Here is a 21,299-nt window from a genome sequence, read left to right as displayed (position 1 = left end):
AAAGTGCACCCTCTGAGTAAACGTGATATCTGCAATCGACACAAAAATATCCTTCTACATTGGGCTTGTTCTGTGACACACATGGAAGGTGTTTCTGGAGAGGGTTTGTGATTTAAGGCTCAAAGGTGGACTGTCCAGGAGTCCAAAATGTTTGTTGGACTCCTAGTGAATGACATTGGGCCCCAGCTCCTGCAGAGGCACTATCATGGCTTGCAATCAAGGACAGAGGCATGGAATAGTCTGGCCTGGGCTCTGACCAGTGCTACTGGTATCCCCCACACTGGTGAACAATGTAGGAACCACTGCCAAGACCTCAGTATGAATAGGAGGGATACCCATGGCTGTTGGATCGAGGAATGTCAGACTGTTTGCACCCCACAGATATGTAAGTTTCAGACATTACTTGTAATAGTTTAAAGCTGCATATTGTCAGGCTTGGTATTCATAATGGTATTCTGTTTGTTTCTGTTTTTTTCCAAAGCTGAGGCAGATTATGATCTGAATGTTGCAGCCCATGAAAGTCGATTGACATGGATGCCAGCAGCATGTGGTATGCATGCATCACAACAATACTGTTATTGTAGCATTAGTAGTTAGACTGCTTTGTAATACCTCTCAGCTTGTAAAATCTCTCAACTGTACAGGTTTTGCAAAATGTTCAGATCTTATTTTGGTTTGCTTCTCATAAATTGTGTTTGTCTGGCAAATCTTAGCCAATTCATTGTGGACTGCATTCAGAAAAGGACATTTGTGCCTCATACTTCTTATCTTTCAGAACACCTGTGCTAATGCAAAGCTTGTTATTGTATCACTTTTCTAGGTTTGTAGAAGAATATGTAAAATGTGTTGCTCTTTGTGCAACTTTTACCTCCAGTATCTATTGCTTGGTCCACATTTTTGGCTGTAAATGTTCTGAGGTATGGGCTTAGTTGGTATGTAATACCTGTCAACTGTGCAGATTTCCACAGATTGCCCAGTATGTGTATAGTTACAGATATAATTGTGGTTTTCAATCAAGTAATTGCATAAGGGTTGAGGAGTGATGTCACTAAATAATGTCAGACATGTGAGATTTAAACCCCAGAACTTTCAGAAAAGCCATGCAACTGCAAACTTGTTACTGTATGAACTTAATAAGTTTGTAAGAGCAAGCATGCAAAAGTCATCCCTATTTTTCAGACTTTGGCCCCCTATTACATATGACTTTGTCCATGTTTATTGCTGTAAAAGTTTGAGGCCTCTGAATACAGTAGTATAAAATAGAGCATACATCTCGCAACTGTAAAAGAAAAGTATGCATGCAGTACTCTCTGGGACTACAGAATACTATGGTAGTAGAGAGTAGTCAGCAGCTGTGGGTTCAAACCCCACAATTACCAAATGAACAAGTACTGTTATGTTTTCATCAGTATTGCTCTGTAACTGCAGACCTCTCTAGCAATGGCAGAATGGCCTGCTGGAAAATGTAATTAGAACTGTAGCCTGCATATGGGCAATAATTGCGCAAATCAAGGATTGCTGGCTGAAATCTGTACTATTGTGTACATCTGTTATCAAATGGGTATTCAGAACATTATAAAAAAGTTTGCTTACAGTTTGTACTGTTTATAGTAAATGTAACATTAGAGTGAAATAACTGCTTTGCAAGTCACTGATGATGTTGCTAATGTTCTCCCTTTTTTTCTCTCTCCCCACTCCTTATGTTTTTTTTTCCTTTTTTCCACAGCACAGTGTGATAGGCCTGTGCCATGAGCCACCTGGCCCCTGTCCACTGGTAATGGCACCACGTCCTAGCATGTCAGGGACACAACCTACAAGCATCCCCTCTACTGCCCCTGCATTACTTGGGCCCTTAGGTAGTTCTGCCACGTAGGATAGGTCAGTGGTTCCTTCTGGGAGCACTGGCAAAGGTGGTGATTTTATCACCCTTGATAAACTGCCAGGATTGATATGTAGGATTGTGTGCCACACACTTGCTGCATGGCTATGCCAGGTAGAGACACTGCTCTCCATCATTGTTCTGAATAATACAAGGAGACACAGATGTCAGACAGTAAAGCTATTGGTGCAGTAAAGTGACAATGATGACAGCTCAGTGGTTGCGGACTCGATTCTCACTGTCTCCAAACACAATGGGCTCTTGCTGTCCTCCCCCTCACTAGCCATGGTGCTCACTCCCCTCTTGTGCCCTTCACCATCCATGTGTTTCATCTGTATGTCTTGTCAGTCTTCCATTGCTTCCTCACCTACCCACCTTACCTTACCAACACATAGCTAGGTCCCTACCCCAACATTCCTCTCTCTCTTTCTCTCTCTCTCTGCCAAAAAGAAAAAAAGGTCACCTGCTCCCCACAAAAAATATCATCCCATACATAGCTCTCCATTTTACACAAGTTTTCATGAAACCCTTGAGTTGGTTCAATTGGCTATACAACATGATTGTGTTGTGGTCACCTCTCTCTCTGGTGGTGACAATCCAAATAAAGCTAATATTGTTCATATATTATCAGGTTTTGCTATTGCAGAAATGGATAGCTGTGGTTCTTTCCTACACTCTTCCTGCACATTCATGCCCTCCTTTCACTTTGTTTTCCCACCTGCATAGTCCCCATTTCAGATCGGTTGAGCACAGTCAGAGCATGCAGAACCCTGCTTGTACTATGGCACTGCTGTCATACTGTAGAGGCCAGGGTTTCTACTGATCATGCCACAGCTAGCATACTATCATTTTGACCACCCAATGCCACTATTACCTCACAGTGTCTGCCCTCCTGTCCTTCATGCATCACACGTAGCTGGTGTGCAGCATGATCTGTGGCATGAGCAAGTGCATGGATTTCCAATCAAAGATGTTGCTGGGAATATTCTTTTTGCCTTTAGCAAGAGGGGGACACCCTCTGACACCTGGCCATGCACACCATCTGCATGCTGATGTCTATTGCAATGCCTTGAATCAGGGCATTGCAGTGGACATCAGCATGCAGATGCTGTCTACAGGGCATTGCAGTAGACACCATCTGCATGCTAATGTGTACTGAACTGCCCTGTTTCATGATGTTGTGGGAAACTGATAATATCAGATAATATCAGCAGCCGTCTCAGCTTGGGTCTGTCATTTGACAGCCTCATCCAGTTCAACATCCAATGTCCCATCATTCTCAGAATGGCTAGACATGTTTTCCTCCACATCTGAGTCTACAGCTGCATCAACATCACTATCAACATTTTGGATAGACTGTCAGCATGCTAATGTCCTGTGTGCCAGGGCCATGCTACCATGGAGAGATACATCAGATCCCACATCATGATCACTGGATTGACTGATGGATGATACAGATAGCTGAGGATGATACAGATAGTTGATGTGCTAAAAGAAGAGACAGATGACACAGATCAGAACAATGTGCTTAATTCACATGAAGGATTGCATCAAAGACATATGACATGTATATCTCACTGTAATGTTAAAGAAAATAATGACTTTACTTGTGATCTTCTGTATGCATGTTTCACAAAATCTACATAATATGGAGTATACAACTAGGTTACAAAGTCAACATACATGACATATGTGAGGAATACAAACAAAACACACACCTGGCAACTCCTCATGGGAAGATGGTATTGTGAAGAGGGAAAAAATTAGCATTAGTGATCCCATCATTACCACCATTAACCATTTGAACATAGTTAAAACATACAGATTTGACATAGACATACCACTTGTCTGTGCAGTTGATGAGGTTGATGCAGTCTGGCCGAAGAATGGGAAGATGTACACAGTATTAATGGAGGACATCAGCAGGAGTTACAGCAATGACATGTACGAAGGATAGGTAATAGCATACCACTGACAGAGTCCCGTTGTGGAAAGTTTGCGGGTTGTAATGTTGATCCTGCAGTGGGAAAGTACAAAGAAAGACAGCACATTCATGCATTTAGCAAAAACCATACTGACAGCAGCACATACGCAACACAGTAATAGAGGCTGCAGATACTCATGTGATAGACATTGCACCTGTAGGACAGATGGCTCTGTGTTGAAAATATTGGCATTAACATCATGTATCACATGTGCTGTGCACTGATCCAAGTTATGAACCTGTTGCAGTGACATACCTGGTCTGTCTGAAGTTAAACCTGCATGGTTTTAGCCCACACTCGATGTATCTGTAGTGTACAATGTTAGGGACAGTAAACAGCAGTGCCATGAAATGTGGCTGAGGCAATAACAGGTAGTGGTCACAGTAACACTGTATGGAGGCACTCGCCTGCATTCCTTGTAGTTGTCCAGAAGTAGATGGATCTATGGATATTAATGCAGACATTGCCCATGTTGCTTGTTCTGTTGTGTCTGTATTGCATTTGTATGAATACATTTTATTAAACTCATGTTCATCATCATCACCTTATGTGGATCTGTGTGCATGGCTCAAATATGCTGCTGTAAATCTAAAATGAGAATACATGAATATGTGTGTTTCAGCAATATGTAGTGATTTTTCTCTACACTCAGCCATGTCATGGATAGAAAGGCATACATGTTTGGCTTGAAGCTTCCAGCTTCTATCCCACCCTGGAGTATGCATTGTTCCCCTCTCACTGTATGCAGTGAGGGCAAAAATACTGTGATGTCCTTAGGGGGTCAATGGTGGTCCATAACCAGTGGCATTCATCACTCTCTCTTATCATCTTCATCTGTTAGCTGCACAAAGGATCATGTCTGAGTAGCATATCTACAGGTATCATGGGATCTCTTGTGACTTCCAACCACATTTACCTTGTTGGTGAGATCATTCCAGAATTCATTTTTTTCCAAACTGTATTGCCAGGAGTCAAGGAGTCTCCATCCATTTTGCCAGATTTCATTTTCCTGTGGGGAGAAATGTTCACCCCTAGGACAGTTAGCCATTTGAAAGGCAGTGATATGCACATGATCATATTCCTGTGTGAGCCCAGTTATGCAGATAATTCTGTGGACAGCAAATTTCAGTATAAACAGTACGCATTCATGTGCAATGTGAAAGTCTGTAAAATACTGTTTGTGACAAATATTAATGTGACATATAAAATGTAATGACAAAGCCTTCATACATAACATTTGTAAAATACACATAACTTGTAATATCTTTAGAGTCTGTTTCTGGCATTAGAACCCCTCACATGACATGTATGTTGAATGGAGATCTAACGACAACAGCATTATGTCACAGGAGTCTGAATACATTTTACATGAAAGTTCTACACAAACTAATAACTGAACAACATATGGAAACTATCGTCAAACCTCAGGATCAGTTCGTGTCCTTTGTATATTGAGCCAGTAATGATAAGACTTTTGTTAAGAAGCATCAATGAAGAAATATCTCTATTAGGAAAAAAAACATACCAGCTTTGCTTAAAAAAAAATCAGTGAAGAAATATGGTTACATCACAGAGTGTAAGGAATTACCATTAAGAAGTTCTGATGATCTATAAAGCTTTCCTAATATATTGTTCATATTTGTAATGCAAATCTGTTTATACAACTGCATATGGGAATTAAATCAGTTAATTAAAATAACACCTGCATGCATAAGGGTCAATCAGACAGTCCAGTAATTTACAGCAATTTCTGTTAAAGCACACATTTTTGATCAAAATAAATCTAAACAGGTGCCTTTAAGAATGACTAACTTTAACAGATGTAATAGCCACCAAAACAGAAATGCTACCACTTGCCAATGTACCTCTCACTCTGAATTACAGAAACTAGTGCACCCAATGTGTACCCATCTTTAAGTATCATTTGCATCATGTATAATTAATGAGATTCATGAAAATTCTAAGTTTTGGAATCATATTTGTGCACCTCCATGAAAATTGTCTACATGCACCTTAACAACCAGGTGCAGTACATAAACACTCAATAGGTACTGATAAATGGTACTATTTGTGGTGTGTGCCAATTATCTTCCAATAATCCGATTACATGACATCAGTGTCACTTTCAAATAATGATTTTGATACATTTGCAGATCAGACCATTGCTACCTGCGAACTGAATGAGACCTCAGTGAGCATTTTTCTGTTTTTGTATTTATCCGACATTATTCATTGGAGGATTGAGATGGCTACTTCCAGGATGCTGAGATATGTCTGTTCATCCAACTGGACTGAGAAGGAGACCACCCAGATGCTGACCTTGTAAGCTGAAGTGGATCATCAGATGAGAACCAGGCCAAGTAGCTTCTTGATGATAGACATTTGGAACTGGATTGCGAGGGAGCACTGAAGATGTACAGGGATCTACTGCACCGGAGTGCAGGTTCACCACCGCTATGATGACCTGCAATGGAGTGACACAGAGAAGCTTCGTTGGAGTGTTGCTGAAGTGCGGAGACAGCCCATGGAGTCTGACAGTAAGTGTGACTCTCCTATATATACCCAAACATTCCTATGAAAATTAAAGATGTCTGTGTGTCCCGTATATATCAGGTAGAAGTTTTTTTATAATCATTAACTAGCTATTGTGTCATTTCGCTCATGGGGAAAATTATGTGGATTCAGTAACTGCTGTCCTTATAAGTGTGGGTTTCATCCTTATGTTGTTAATTCCTTTAATAATATTTACAGTGCACATAACTATGAACTTGTTTTATAACATATAATGACATCATTTAACACATTCACTGTCCCTGTGCATCACTGACGCCTATAGTGGCTAACCTGCTGATGACTGCACATTTTGTAGTTTTCCATTATAATACTACAATACTACCTACTGCAGCATCATATGTCTGAATAAAAACTCATACATAACTTCTTTAATTCATACCTCCTAATAAAGTAAACTTTCTAAATACAGTCACTTTTATTTAAGCCAAAAGGAATGCCTGTCTGACTGCTTATATATATATATATATATATATATATATATATATATATATATATATATAGATATATATATATAGATATATATATATATATATATATATGTGTGCGTGTGTTTTCAGTTGTGTGTTGATAGCTGTTATTCATTTGAAATAAAATGTCCAATAAGTTTTTGAAATTTCTCTATTCATCCATTCTCCACAGGAATTTGAATAAACACCAGCACTTCCATTTTGCCAATGAAACATTTGTTGCCTGTTAGTGGCCTGTAAGGAAACCGGCCACCATGCCTACATTTTGGCATGTCATGTGTTCCCATCTACATAAAGGAAACATGCCTGAAATTGTTTTCTTGGTTTACATCACCCATAACGTTTCTTTAGAGAAGCATATTCTACTTATTTATGTTAATGTTTATTTGGTGCATGGTTACGAATAACTGAGCTAGTCACTAAGTTCATACAAATATGCTCTTAATCCATAACACTCTGCAAATATCAGCTCTTTAACTTCAGGGTTAGTAATGAAGTAGTTCTTTAAAAAAAAAAACATGGTCTAGCTGTTATTTTGGCCTGTAAGGAAACAGGCCATCATGCCTATATTTTGGCACACTGTGAGACCCAATCCACATAAGGAAAACTTATCTGGAATTGTTATCCCTATTTACTTCGGCCATAACATTTCTTTAGAGAAGCATATTTCACTTATTCATAGTAACATTTATTTTGTTCATGGTTATAGCTCACTTATTTGTCAAATTCCTAAAAATACGTTCATAATCCATAAGGGTCTGTTAACAGCATCTCTTTAAGTGCAGGGTTAGTAAAGCTTGCTACAGACTGTTACATGCCTGACAAATATTTTTGGCAATATGATATTATTTTTAAAAGTGCTATCAAGTTCTGTTTTATTGTTAATTATTACATTCAGCTCAGGGACAACATCATCCTTATCTTTTGAGGAAGAGGGATGGGCAGACACAGCTGAAATGCAGACCAGGGGAGATGTATGTATTTTCCTAGTGATGTGCACTTTGACAAAGAATATTATGGTCCTCACACATACCTTACTGGGTCCTGTATGTACACCAACAAGTATGGTTTCTGTTCACAGAAGCTCTGTGCTGCATGACACTGTCCCACTGTCTGGGAAATGGATGATCTCCATTACTGTTAATGTTTCTGAACACAGTGCTGACATGAATGTAATTTTTGCAAACACTTAACTAGCACATGTTCTTTGAAATCCTAAGCCTGGATCCATATTAATTAAATATTTTTCATCCAGGTGATGTCATAAAACATATCATAACATGCTTTTAGATAAAATGGATTAGCTAGGCAGGTAGCTATCAGGATTAGAATGTTGCTGTATATTGTAATTGTAGGTTTGTAGCTTGTGTTCTCCAATTTGTGTTCAAAGAGGTTAAAATCTGTATGTAACCTTGAAAAATGTACATGGTGATTATCTTAATGTTCTAAAGAAATAAATTATTTAGAAAATATTCTGAGAAATGTATATCACTGTTATTTGAGGAGTACATTATTCATAATTGCTCGTTTCTCTTTTCAGGCAATGAAGTCCAGACCAGGAAGTACTCTCTGTACAGAGAGTGGATGCACAGGCTTGAGGAGCAGCAGAGGGATAGAGGTATGTTAATTACTTTTTTGTTTTATGAAATTAAATATATCTGATCCTTGTTGCAGGCCTGTATTTTTCACATTAACAAGTATATTAAGCCGAAAGACAACAACAACAAGTATATTGTTTAGAATGCAGGAATACCCATCATGCATCAGTAAGGTAAGTGAAATTATCACACTGTAGCTATACTTAAAACTGAGATTCAAACCAAAAATGTTGCAATAACATGTAACATTAAACCATTTTTTTAGCATATAGTTTTTTAAATGTGCTCCACAGTCTAAATAACAGTTGGGTTGGTACATCTGTCACACATGGCACATATGCTTCTAATGCAAGTAGTTAACCTGTAAATGGTTTATCTTTTAGGGTTATACTTATATTTGGTAAGGGTATTAGAACTTGTCAGAGATTTAGACTGCATGACTAGGCTTAAAAAGGTCTTTGTGGTTGTTAGATTAGTAAATACCTTTGGGGAGATAGATGTTCTGAATGTGTGTTTTAGTGCTTTGATTATTGGTGCAATGCATCATTTGGTGAATTTGTATCTACAGTTCTGATTTCTAGCGAGTGGTCTGTTGTGAGTGGCATGCCTAACTGTAAATGGAATAGGAGTCTGTGGTGTTACTGTGTACACTGCTGTTTGTAGTTTGTAGTTTGACACTGGAGTTGCATCTGTCTACAACACCTTGGGTGTTTTTGTTAAAACACAGTTATAGCCTAGATTTGCTAACACTTGTAAGTATAGACATTTCTTTGCAAGAGGTTCATGATCAGCAAGCATCAGCAGGATGTTTGTATTTTTCAGGCTACTGACTGGTACTAATTATAGGTATGTAATGCATACAGTTGTACACATACAGTACTGTTAGTACAGCATATATTGCATTGTCATATGTCACATGCTTTGGTGACTGAAAATATAAAATATTTGTTACCATTGTATTCATTATATTGATGATTATTCAGCCAATTTTCATGCTGCCACTCAAATGTTTGTCATATGGCTTGCCCAGTTGCAGCAAAATTGTTATATCACTTTGTCCATGGTGGCTGTTCATATGAATCATTACATGCACACAGTACAATCTGTAGATTTACATTCATAGATTTTTGCAAAGTTAATGACCTGAGTGAGTGTTTGCAAGCCTATACAAGTTTTTACAAAAGAATATTAGTGTCATGTTTACAAATAGTACATTGAGGGACAGGCATTTATAAGGTACCACTGTCCATAATAGATATATGTATCAGTCCTTGTGTAAAATTACAAATCACTGTACATTATTCTATGTTGTACTTTAATTGTATGATATACAAAATCAGCTACACATGGATTACAAGCCTGTTCATAGGAGGTGCAGTCTGTAGGACATACATCTATATCCCCAGCATGTTATGTTTAAGCCACAAACAAAATTGTGATGCTAAGACTTTGTATTTCTGTTAATGTTTGATTCATGAATATTCAAGAAATTTATAATTGGGGTGTTTTTGGATGCCATGTAATCCAATCATGATGTCACTCCCCCACCAGAAATGTATATAAGAGTGGGTAGAAGGAAATGTGTTTAAGGACCTTTGCTTAAGGCATGCTTGTTACTTCTTGTATTCTTTGTTTATTTAAACTCTGAAATAGTTGTAGAGTTTGCATATGTCAAGTCAGGTATATATGAAGGGAGCATTGTACACTATGATTGCTGTGATATGGGCAGGCTACAGTGTAATAATGATCTATTTGGACCTAGCTTCCATGCCCTTACTTATAACTTCTGCAGCACAAAAGGATTTTCTCACCACTGTGGCTACACAGTGTGGCTACTGTATACACGTGCACACAGATTCATGACCACTGCCTTGACTGTTGTGGTCATATTATCAACATGTTAATTACCCATGATGGCTGACTTTCCAAAGGGTGAAATTATGCAATTTTTACAACTGATTTTAGGACCTTGTCTTTGCCATCATTTGTCATAGGTAGGCCTTCTAGAAGAATGCTAGTGTGTGCATTGGAGTCAATTGAATCCTCCAGCGTGCAATCATCTGCAAAATTAGTTAGTCATAGACCTTCACCATTTGCTTCCACTTGAGACAAATTAATACCAAAATGTAGTGACCCCCTTAGTGAGCCATGGGGGACTATGCTAGTGAATGAGCTCTTGGTAGATATGGCCTCACCTTTTTTGACCTTTTAGGTCCTCTCCATGAGCCATTTGCCCATCAAGCAGGTGATAAAAGTATTTATACTGAATTTACTCAACTTGTCTATACTGCCTGAGTTGGGTAACGTATCACAATGCTTGGTCAGGTCAAGTTAAGATGTGTGTACAGTCTTGGCCACGTTCACTGCTTGTTTGCCACTCAATGAAGTCCACCACATTTAATAGGCATGACCTATATTTAACAAAGTCAAACTGTGATGGAGCAGCATTTGCATGTTATCTATACTCTAATTTACCGTGTCCACGATGAATCTTTATATGGGGTTACGCAATTTTCTAGTCAGACTTATGAGCCTGTATTTTCCCTGACCAATGTTTTGAAATCCTTTTTTCATGAGAATTATTGTAGCCATCTTCCATTATCTGCGCACAAAACCGGGCTGTAGGCTACAGCTGAAAAGTGATTCAAGTCGATCAGAGAAGTCATGTTTCTTACTATGTACTAAGCATACCTGGATGTTATTGGGGCCCACTGATGCAGTGTATTTTGTCTTGAGAATTGCACTGCAGAGATGTTCACTAGTGATGGTTGTGCGGAATGTGGTAATGAGTATTTCCTAAAGGATATCAAGTTGGGATTGGGTGATAAATTACAGCTGAACTCACATTTACATTCAGATACAGACATAACTACTCAGTGAAAACATGCAAGGGAAAAGGAAATGGAATAATGACCTGCTTCTATAAACTCACATGAACTGTTTACTGAGGCAGACTGCATTATTACAGGACACCATAATAGTGATGTGTTGACATATTACAAGCTATTTGGTTTTCAAAGTTCATTTATGTTAATGTGGTATGAGGCATTGTCAGGCATGCTTCCATTCAAATATCAGGATATGTTACATGTGCTTGATTTGCATATGGTTATCATGCTTCATGCTGGCCAGTATTCAAATGTTCAGGTGATGTCCTGATCTGCAGTGCTAAGTTGTGTTATGCATGCCATTGCATAGCATTGTTTGTACTGCTCACATTGATGGATATATTCACCCTGACATTATTGTGTTTTTTTGGTCATGTCCATAACTATAGATACAATGACATAGAAAATGTTTTATATGTATTATGAGCCACTCACCAGCAACAATTCTGTTGATTAAAACTGTGCTGATTTTTAATGTTTGTATCATTTAAAATTAATGTATATTTTAAATAAAAAAGTTTGATGTTTGTTACTGCACCTTCAGTCTCATATTTGTATTTTCAGAAGTCACCAGTTGATGGTATGTTAATTAAGTATGTTAGAGTGCAGATATGCACATCAGTTTCATATTCATTTCTGCTATGATCTTCATGGCGATGTTCTGTGTGATACACATTTGCTTTTTATCTCTGTCATGTTTTGCAGTTCATCTTGACAGATGAAGACAAGGCCACTTCCAGAGTTCACAGATGATGGTGATGGTGGTGGTGATGATGACAGTGATGGTGAGGATGCTCAACCTGCACCTACTCAAACCATTGTGTCTGCTGCACCGCAGATGAGACAATGTCAGGATCAGAACAGATATGATTACTGGGAAGAGATCCATGAGGTTGTGAACAATGTGTTCTGTACCCAGATGAGGGACATGATGGGGACATTCTTCCAGGATATTTCACAGGCTATGCGCAATTTCTTCAGAGAGATACCCTGGGAGATCAGTCATGAGGCTCATCCCCATCAGCCTGTTCCCTCTGGTCAATAAAAATTGCCTGTGTGCTCCAACTGTATTATGCTACCAACATGCTGTTTGTCGTATAGTTGACTGGACTGCATATGCAGTATTGTGCATGCATACCATGTAACTGATATGCTTATGAGTTATCATCATGTGATATTTAATTATGTTGCAATGTCTGCATGACACACATTGACACATTTCACTTTCGACCCACATTCAGCTGTACATGCAGTGTGGCAGTTAACCTGCTAGTACAGCAAAAATTAATTTGTAATTATGTCCATAATCCAGCTGTACCTCTGTGGTATGTTCGGGAATGTGTATTGCCATATCATGTGTATGCAACACAATGACATGTTATTTCACATGCGTTTTTCATGACAGTTGCCATGATGTCCCAACTGCACGATGTGGTGTTGTGTTCCATGTATCAGCAATGTTGATACCCTGAGGTGTTATATACAGGTATATTATAGTTATGAGGAGTCCTACTTTTCTGACTGCATTAAACACAAATGTAGCATTAATGTGTATACAACATTACAGGTAATGTATTCTGTAGCAGTACATTACACTGTGTTTACTCTATGTTAAATTTCTATGTATGTTCACACCTTCCACTAATAGTTGTACAATTGACTCATTGTACATGTCTGTGCACGAAGTCTGATCTATAGTGACAAACAATTGCACCTTTGACATGTGAGTATTAACTGGCTTACTGCTAATGTGCTGTAATGCTGCTCACAGCAGTGTCCTCTGTTCAGTAATAAGCATGGTACGTGACATATACCTGTGGTTGTTTATTCAACATTTGCATAACAGTAATGTCTAAGTGCTGGAAATTTGTAGCTTGCTTACTTATGCATGTTGATGTTACATGATTGCACATTGCTGTGTATGTGTAATTTATACAATGCCATTTCTGTGGACATCAGAAATCTTTCTGCCCATGTGACATACATTTGCCAGTGGCTTAAATATATTTTGGGTTGGATTATATAGCACACATGCATTTTTAGTGTGTCAACTTACCTTGTCCTGCTTTTCCCTGATGTATGCCCAGTTTGGATACCTCTCTTACACTTTCATAATTCTGTATTATGTTTTTAAGATGTTTGCCTTTTCTGCAATTATTGACCATTGCCATGTATTGGCCAGTTGACATGGTGAACATCTGCCAAATCTATGACCAGTTTACAGATGCAGGACATCTACACACACACATGTCACTGGCTGCTGCTTGCAATACATCCTTATTATTATACTTGTGTGTTACCTAGAACATTGTTGAAATCCATGTGCACAACCTGACATGTTTTTTAGGCTGTAATGTTATATATTTGTAAATATTCATGTATTTTATTGGTGTGTGTGTATATTAACCTTGCTTTTTGGTACGCTCCATTTAGTCCACTGACAGTGAGACATATACACCTATGCCTGTGTGTTGCCTTTGACCTAAGATATGTGTGTAACATATATGCATTCTATGACACATTGGCTTGGGATGTGTACACCTAGTAGGGTATTCAGCTGCTATTTTGTTGCTTTTATGTAGCACTTGTCATTGACACTGTGCTTGGCTGTTTGCATTTTACATGCATGGTTATAGGTTTGCTTCTGTCCTCTGCTGAATTTTTCTAACATTGTTAGACCTGCATTTGCTTTTCTGTGACACTGCTGACAGACTACTTGGATATGTGCTTATTTATCCAACTTATACTGTGATCCTTATTTCTTGCCCTCCAACACACATTTACTCTTGCTCATACACATCCAGGTATGACTGTCACACAGTTTGCAACATGCAGTACCATGATAGTGCATAGGTAGATATGTTTTACTGCATTTCTCCATGGCTGGTATGCATAACCACCCTGTTTGGTAACTTTCCATTGGCCATGATGTGCAATGTGTCATCTGTATACCTTACCTCTCCTTAATGTTTTTAGCCAACCTTTGTCTACCATGTGTTGTGAGATTTGTTATGTGGGTATACCTGTCATGTCCTTCTTTTCTTCTTTTCCTGTATTTACCTTTCCTTCTATTCTTTAAAAAAAAAAAAAAAAGGTCCTTTACCCAAAAAAATAAATAAATAAATAAAATTGCCCATGCTCCTCTGACTTCCCCTCAGAATTTCCTATTCAGATATCCTTCTATTATGTCCCTGTTCTTCACCCATAACCCCACATCTTCTTTTCCATCTCCCACTTTCCATGGGTGTGTGAGTTACTTGTGTTCCACACACAAGTCCAGAAACCATTGTCAGCTAATGTTAGCTGTAGAGATGTGGCAGCGATTGCTCTTTGCCTGTATTCATTTTTTTAATTCAGCTTAGATTGGGATAGTTAACATTTTCTTTCTTTCTTTTTTTTAATGGCGTCAGTTACATTCCATAGTTGTCCTTAAACTTACTGGACAGAGTCTGTTAGAGATATACTTTTAAGGCTATCGGGATGCTTGAATTGTGATAACCTTTCCATAACTTTGTTAATGTACAACATGCTTTGATAACAATTTCTTATTAATTACAGATTACTTGTGGGTTTGTTTAGTGTGCCATTGCTACTACAATACTCCCCTGTAAGCTGAGGAATTCTGAGTTAATTGTGGTATATTTACAAATTCCACCATTATCTGCACATTTAGTGCTTATATTGGCGGAATGCACTGAAATCTGCAAACTTTACAGAATCTGGCACTATGTGTTAGACAACAGGATATCCTTTAGTCTAACATCTAGCTCTACAGAATGGGAAATAAAGCAGAAATCCATTAAGTATTAATTTTTTTTATGTTTACTTTTTTATTTTTTGAGCTCTACAATAAAGATTAATTGGGATATCATTAGTATCAAAAACACACAATAATAAATCATTTTGCCTATATTAAACATAGTTAAGACAAACTTCATGTATGTCAAACAACAGAAAGAACTAAAAAGTATTTTTTAATAAATTGTGCAAATAAGGAAATAAGAAACACTGCACTGCATTCAAAGAATAAGACAAAAATAATCTGAATTTGTAAACAAAAAGTTTTGTTTAAAATACTGGATAACTAGGATACATTATCTATAATCTCTATTGATAATATCTAATCATTAATATTAAACTTGCTTTTTTGTATTTTTGTATGTCTCTTTGCAGTTTGTAGCTCACCCAAATTGCCAGCAGCAGCTTCTTTCCATCTGGTATGAGAACATTCCCGGATTACGACAGCAACCTGTTGCAGTCAAGTTTTTGGTGGTACTTGCTGTAGCCATGGGGCTACCATTTCTTGCAATGATTTACTGGATTGCACCATGCAGCAAGGTTAGACTTTTCTTGTTATATGGTTTAGCAACTCTGCAAATATTCATCCAAGTTGATGAAAAACATCAGAATATGTTGCTTTGCAATTCATGATTCCTAATAAAGAATGCCTTAGAAGAAAGCATTTTATTTACTTTCTTTTATTAATCATTTTTACTTACAGCCTCAGTCATCAGTTGCAAACATTCAAAGAAAAGCAAATATTATTTTCTATTATTCTAATATAAGCAAAAAAAAAAACAATAATACACTTCATGGTTTAATACAATATTGGGTGCTAGGTAAATGCACTTATGTATAACATACCTCTCAACTTCTAAGACCAAGTAATCTGGACAAAGCCATATATAATGGGGAGAAAATGCCAAAAATAGGGACAATGTTTAAATATTGCTCTTACAAACATAGGAAGTTGATAGAATATAAGGTTTTGCATCAGCATGAAGTTTGTGAAGACTCTGAATCTGTAACTCAAACATCTCTCATTATTTTCTGACTTCAATCCCCAATGATTTGCCATTGATTTGCCAAAAAAACAAAATTTTATGAGAAGCACAACAAAAGTATGGGACAAAATCTGGACATTCTGTGAAAATCTGTACAGTTAAGCGATATGGTGCACAGTAACATAAACCAAAGCCCCAAGGACAAATCATATTTTGTTGGCTTCTATACTACTCTAGAACCATGTCAAGTTTAGAATAGCTGGTGACAAGCTGAGGAGGTGAGTGAAGCTCATAATGCAAAGCTGCATTCATTTTACATGCTTAGAACAAAAGATGGGTGCAGGACAGATTTTAGACACCTGTTCTTTCTTCTAAGCAAAATATGGAGAGGGAACATAGGATATATGAAAATATGTTTAGTATAAGGAGGTTCTAAAATACTGCACCCCATAGGCACTCATTGAGTCTAGTTAAAGTTTATTCTTCACATTTTTACAAGTTAAAGTGTGCCTGATTCATACAGTTTCCAATTTCAGCAATAATTCTGATAGATAACAAGACCATGGCACAGAGAGTTTAGAATCACTGGGTCACTCTGGCTATTCAGGAAGCGATAAAAAAAATTCAGCTATTAGTGAGTTAAGGAAGCTCCTCCATTTCTATAGGAATCAGTATTTTCTTTAAAAATGATGGGTACTGTCATCAAAGAATAGGTTTCATTTTGTCTTCTAAATAAACATATAGTAACTCCCAGTATGAAGTTACAGATACAAGAATTAGTTTTGGATTATCCCTCTCCCATCTTTATAATGTTTAGGTTCATATGTCTGTCTTGGCCTCTAGCCTTTAGAAACATTCAGATTCCCACAGAGGTAGAGTTATGTTTTACCTGTTCAGCCTTTGTGGAAACATGGATGGATTTCCCAGCTTTTTGTAGTATGGCATAGTTTCATAGCTTCAAAATTGAAAAACCCGTCCAAAAGAAATGGCCACTCAAGATTTAAAATCTCATATTATAAAATGGAAAGGTGACATTTTTTTTAATCTGACTGGCTGCTACCCATGTAACCAATTTAATAAACGTGACTGACTAAGAGTGAATATCCCATTCATACAACTGCTCATCGATCACAAACATGGACATTACTTGATCAGCTTCCTTAAATCTGGCCCCCAAAACAAAAATGCCAATGTTTCTGTGATAAAAAACACAAATAAACCAATTAAAAGCCACAAGTATTTTTTACACATTTTATCACAGCTGTTTTTTGACTGCCATTTCACAGTCACTCCCCTCAAACAAACATTTCATCCAATAACTCTTTTTCATCTGTCAAACTGTTTGAACCCGAGTATAGAAGGGCCTTTTATGACTGAAGTACATACTAACAGCAAAATAAACTGTCAATGCTGACCTCATGCATTTTACTGGACACTTTTCCAAGACAACGTTCCATGTCTTTAAACTTCATAGACAGAGAAGCAAGGAGAGACCCAAGTTATTAAAGAGCATTTTGTTGTGCACATTTTCATAACTGATTGTTTGATGCATATTGTATTAAAAAAAGTGTGGCCTAGATCATAGGTGTGTACTAGGCTAATGGCCCTGGAGCCTTTACAAGCCTAGCCCATAGAAGTGCCCTGGCATCATGCCACCCATTAGTTTCCAGTGCCCCTATCAAGTGGAGCCACTGGAGTGATCCCCGAGGTGAACTTTCTATTTTCCATCCACTCATCAAGATTTCTCTTGAATAGGTCCAGTGAGGTGCTCTGCTTGACATGTATAGGAAGTCTATTCCAGAGCATGGACAGTCTCTGGGTTATGGACCTGTCCCTCTAGCATGTTTTGTTGATTGTGGTAATGAAATTGAGGTCTCTGGAGTGTGTGGTGTGGAGGGATTGGGATTTCTTAGATGTAACATTTCTAACAGAGCTAGGTCAGACATGGCTTTGTAAGTCAAGCAGAGATCGCCTCTTAGTAGATGATAGTAGTGCTGCAGTATGTAGTCTTTTTATCATAGCAAGTGGTCCACCTGCTTGGCTTCTAGTTAGGATACATTCTGTGTGGAGTCTACATATCCTCCCTGTGTCCATGTGTTGGCTTTCTCCAGGTACTCCATTTTTCCCAAAAACCTGTGGTAGACAGATTGGCAACTTTTGTAACTTCAGTTAATGTTTGTGTGTGTGTGTGTGTGTGTGTGTGTGTGTGTGTGTGTGTGTGTGTGTGTGTGTGTGTGTGTTTGTGGAAGTTTGATACAGATGAAAACCTTTCAGTCTACTTCTGTTCTGTCCCTACCAGTAAACTCCATGTATGCTGGCAGCTGTTCGTGTGGTCATTGTTGGAGTTAGCTGTGACTTTGTAAGTGTGGATGCATCACAAAAAGGACTTCTAAAGATGCATAATTTTTCAAAAATATTTAATGTGAACAAAGCTGGCTACATTTTAAAGGGTAATAGGGCATGGAGATAGACTTGTCAAATATTTTGTCTACACAACCAAAGCTTTTCAATCTCCTATGAGACAGAACAAAGTGCACAGATACAGAAACTGCATCACCATGAACAGCCAACACCATTCACAGGGCTTACTAAGCATGTAGAGAACAGAAGTAGGTTGTCAGGCCTTTCTTTCATAATACTCACACGTACTGCATGCACTCCTACCGACAATTTAGTTTATATTCTTTGGGATGCAAGAGGAAAGTGGAATGCCCAGAAGAGACACGTGAATAGAGGGATAGACTACACCCTGGAGGACCCCAGTCAAGAAGAATACCAGTGAACCTTTTGTTGCAAAGTGACAGTGTTACGCACTGTACCACTGCACCACCCAAGCAGAGGATAATATTTCATAACTATAAATAAAAAAATAGCAAATATTTAGACAAAGGCAGATCTGCAATGCCAAAGTGCATCTAAACTATTTTAAAAGCAGGTATGTTTGACTTTTACCTTGATATGTTCATGTCAAGACTGCCCTCCTGAAAAACATACATTCCATATCTGTAAATCCACAAATAAATGTAAATACTCTTTCCCTTTTATTTCTCTGCCTTGAACAATAATGCTATTCTCACTCAGACATAAGTATTGTTTTACTGTACATAAGCACAGGAAAATGAAAAACCAAACAATGTGTATATTTATAAAATTTGTTTTGAGTTTTTAATATAAAAAATGTGCTCCAAATTATAAGCAAGATACTCAGCAGTGTGTATCACATGTATCTGATTTAATATAAGAAGGTAAACATGCTCAGCATCTGCCTTCATGCCCTCATGCCTGGTCATACAACATAAAGTCAGGAAACAGTCAGGGCACTTACCAATTCAATTCTTCTCTTTACTTGGCTGCAATGTCCATGTCAAGTCAGCAATATAAGCAAGCAGCAGAAAGAACTCCAGAAATACCTCTTTATCTCAGCTCACAGTAGTGTCTGTCCGAAAAAGAATAACAGACCTGGACACCAGCAATCACAGACACTGATCTTTTAACCCAAAGCAGCAGGAGCAGAACAAATACCACTAATCCTGTAGCTTTCTGCCTCACTTGGGCTTATACTCCTTGCCATCCAAAAGCAGAAGCGGTCATTGGCACAAATGCCAGAAATCACAGTCTCATAAATCGTTAGTATGATGACAGGCTTTGCAGTCTTCTTCCATATATATATATATATATATATATATATACATATATATATATATATATATATATATATATATATATATATATATATATATATATATATATATATATATATATAAATAGAACAATAATAATACTGAATATCTTTATTGCCAGCAGGAATGATTTGAATAATTGCTTATTTACTTCTGTTGGCATTACTTTGTGTGAGGTCAGGGAACAGCAGTGAGTAAGAATCTGGCCATTCTCCACTGTTGTGTTATCTCAGACTTGTTATATATCTCTATATAAATATACATATATAATTAGCAGGAGAGGGGGGCTTGATCCCCACAAAAAAAAACTTGAGTTTTGTTTTTTGTTTTTTATGGTACTTTTTAGATCAATATTTTGCTGTTCGCTAGTTTTTTTACTTCAGTATTTCAAAGAACTACCATGTACACAAACATGGCAAAACGCTGCAAATACCAAAAAGATGCCAATCCTTGTTGAAGTCCCAAAGAAACCACAGCTTGAACAAGCGAGTGAAAAAGTACACTTTAATCCACACAAATACTGGAACACGAACAGTTCTTCTCAGGTTAACACAGCCTTGAAACAGCCTTAAAAAAACATGTAGTTCCTCCCTGGTTAAGCGCTTTCATCTGGTATATTCTGATGTACTGGCAAGCTTAACTCTTCAGTAATGAGCAAAAATTAAATAAAAAGCCGGAGCAGTCAACCAAAGAGGGAAAAGGTCTTATCATGTGCCTTTGTGAGAGGTTTATTTAATTTTTGCTCATTACTGAAGAGTTAAGCTTGCCAGTACATCAGAATATACCAGATGAAAGCGCTTAACCAGGGAGGAACTACATGTTGTTTTAAGGCTGTTTCAAGGCTGTGTTAACCTGAGAAGAACTGTTCGTGTTCCAGTATTTGTGTGGATTAAAGTGTACTTTTTCACTCGCTTGTTCAAGCTGTGGTTTCTTTGGGACTTCAACAAGGATTGGCATCTTTTTGGTATGTACACAAACATGCACGCACGCGCGCGCACACATACACACACACAACACACACACACACACACACACACATATACATATATATATATATATATATATATATATATATATATATATATATATATATATATATATATATACACATATATATATATATATATATATATATATATATATATATATATATATATATATATATATCTATATATATATATATATATATATATATATATATATATATACATATATATATATATATATATATATATATATATATATATATATATATCTATACATATATATATATATATACACATATATATGTATATATGTATATATATATATATATATATATATATATATATATATATATATATATATATATATAAGCACTACAAAATCCTGAAAGACCAAAATCCTGAAAGTTCAAAATACTGAAAACTCAAAATACTGAATCTCATAATACTGAAAACACACA

General features: G+C 37.2%; 1 protein-coding gene across 1 annotated transcript in view; it reads left to right on the top strand.

Moving 5' to 3' along the window:
* Positions 1-21,299, top strand: part of TRPC6 (transient receptor potential cation channel subfamily C member 6) — a 1,017,840-nt gene that overhangs the window by 585,677 nt on the left and 410,864 nt on the right. The window contains exon 4 of the mRNA XM_044072711.1: positions 15,565-15,729. Coding sequence (XP_043928646.1) covers positions 15,565-15,729 — 165 coding nt within the window. The remainder of the gene's footprint in view (positions 1-15,564; positions 15,730-21,299) is intronic.

Source organism: Protopterus annectens, chromosome 5.part0, assembly GCF_019279795.1.
Source record: "Protopterus annectens isolate FY-2018-M chromosome 5.part0, PAN1.0, whole genome shotgun sequence".
NCBI lineage: Eukaryota > Metazoa > Chordata > Ceratodontiformes > Protopteridae > Protopterus > Protopterus annectens.
The sequence above is the reverse complement of the archived record's forward strand: the minus strand, read 5'-3'. Positions and strand labels throughout refer to the sequence as shown.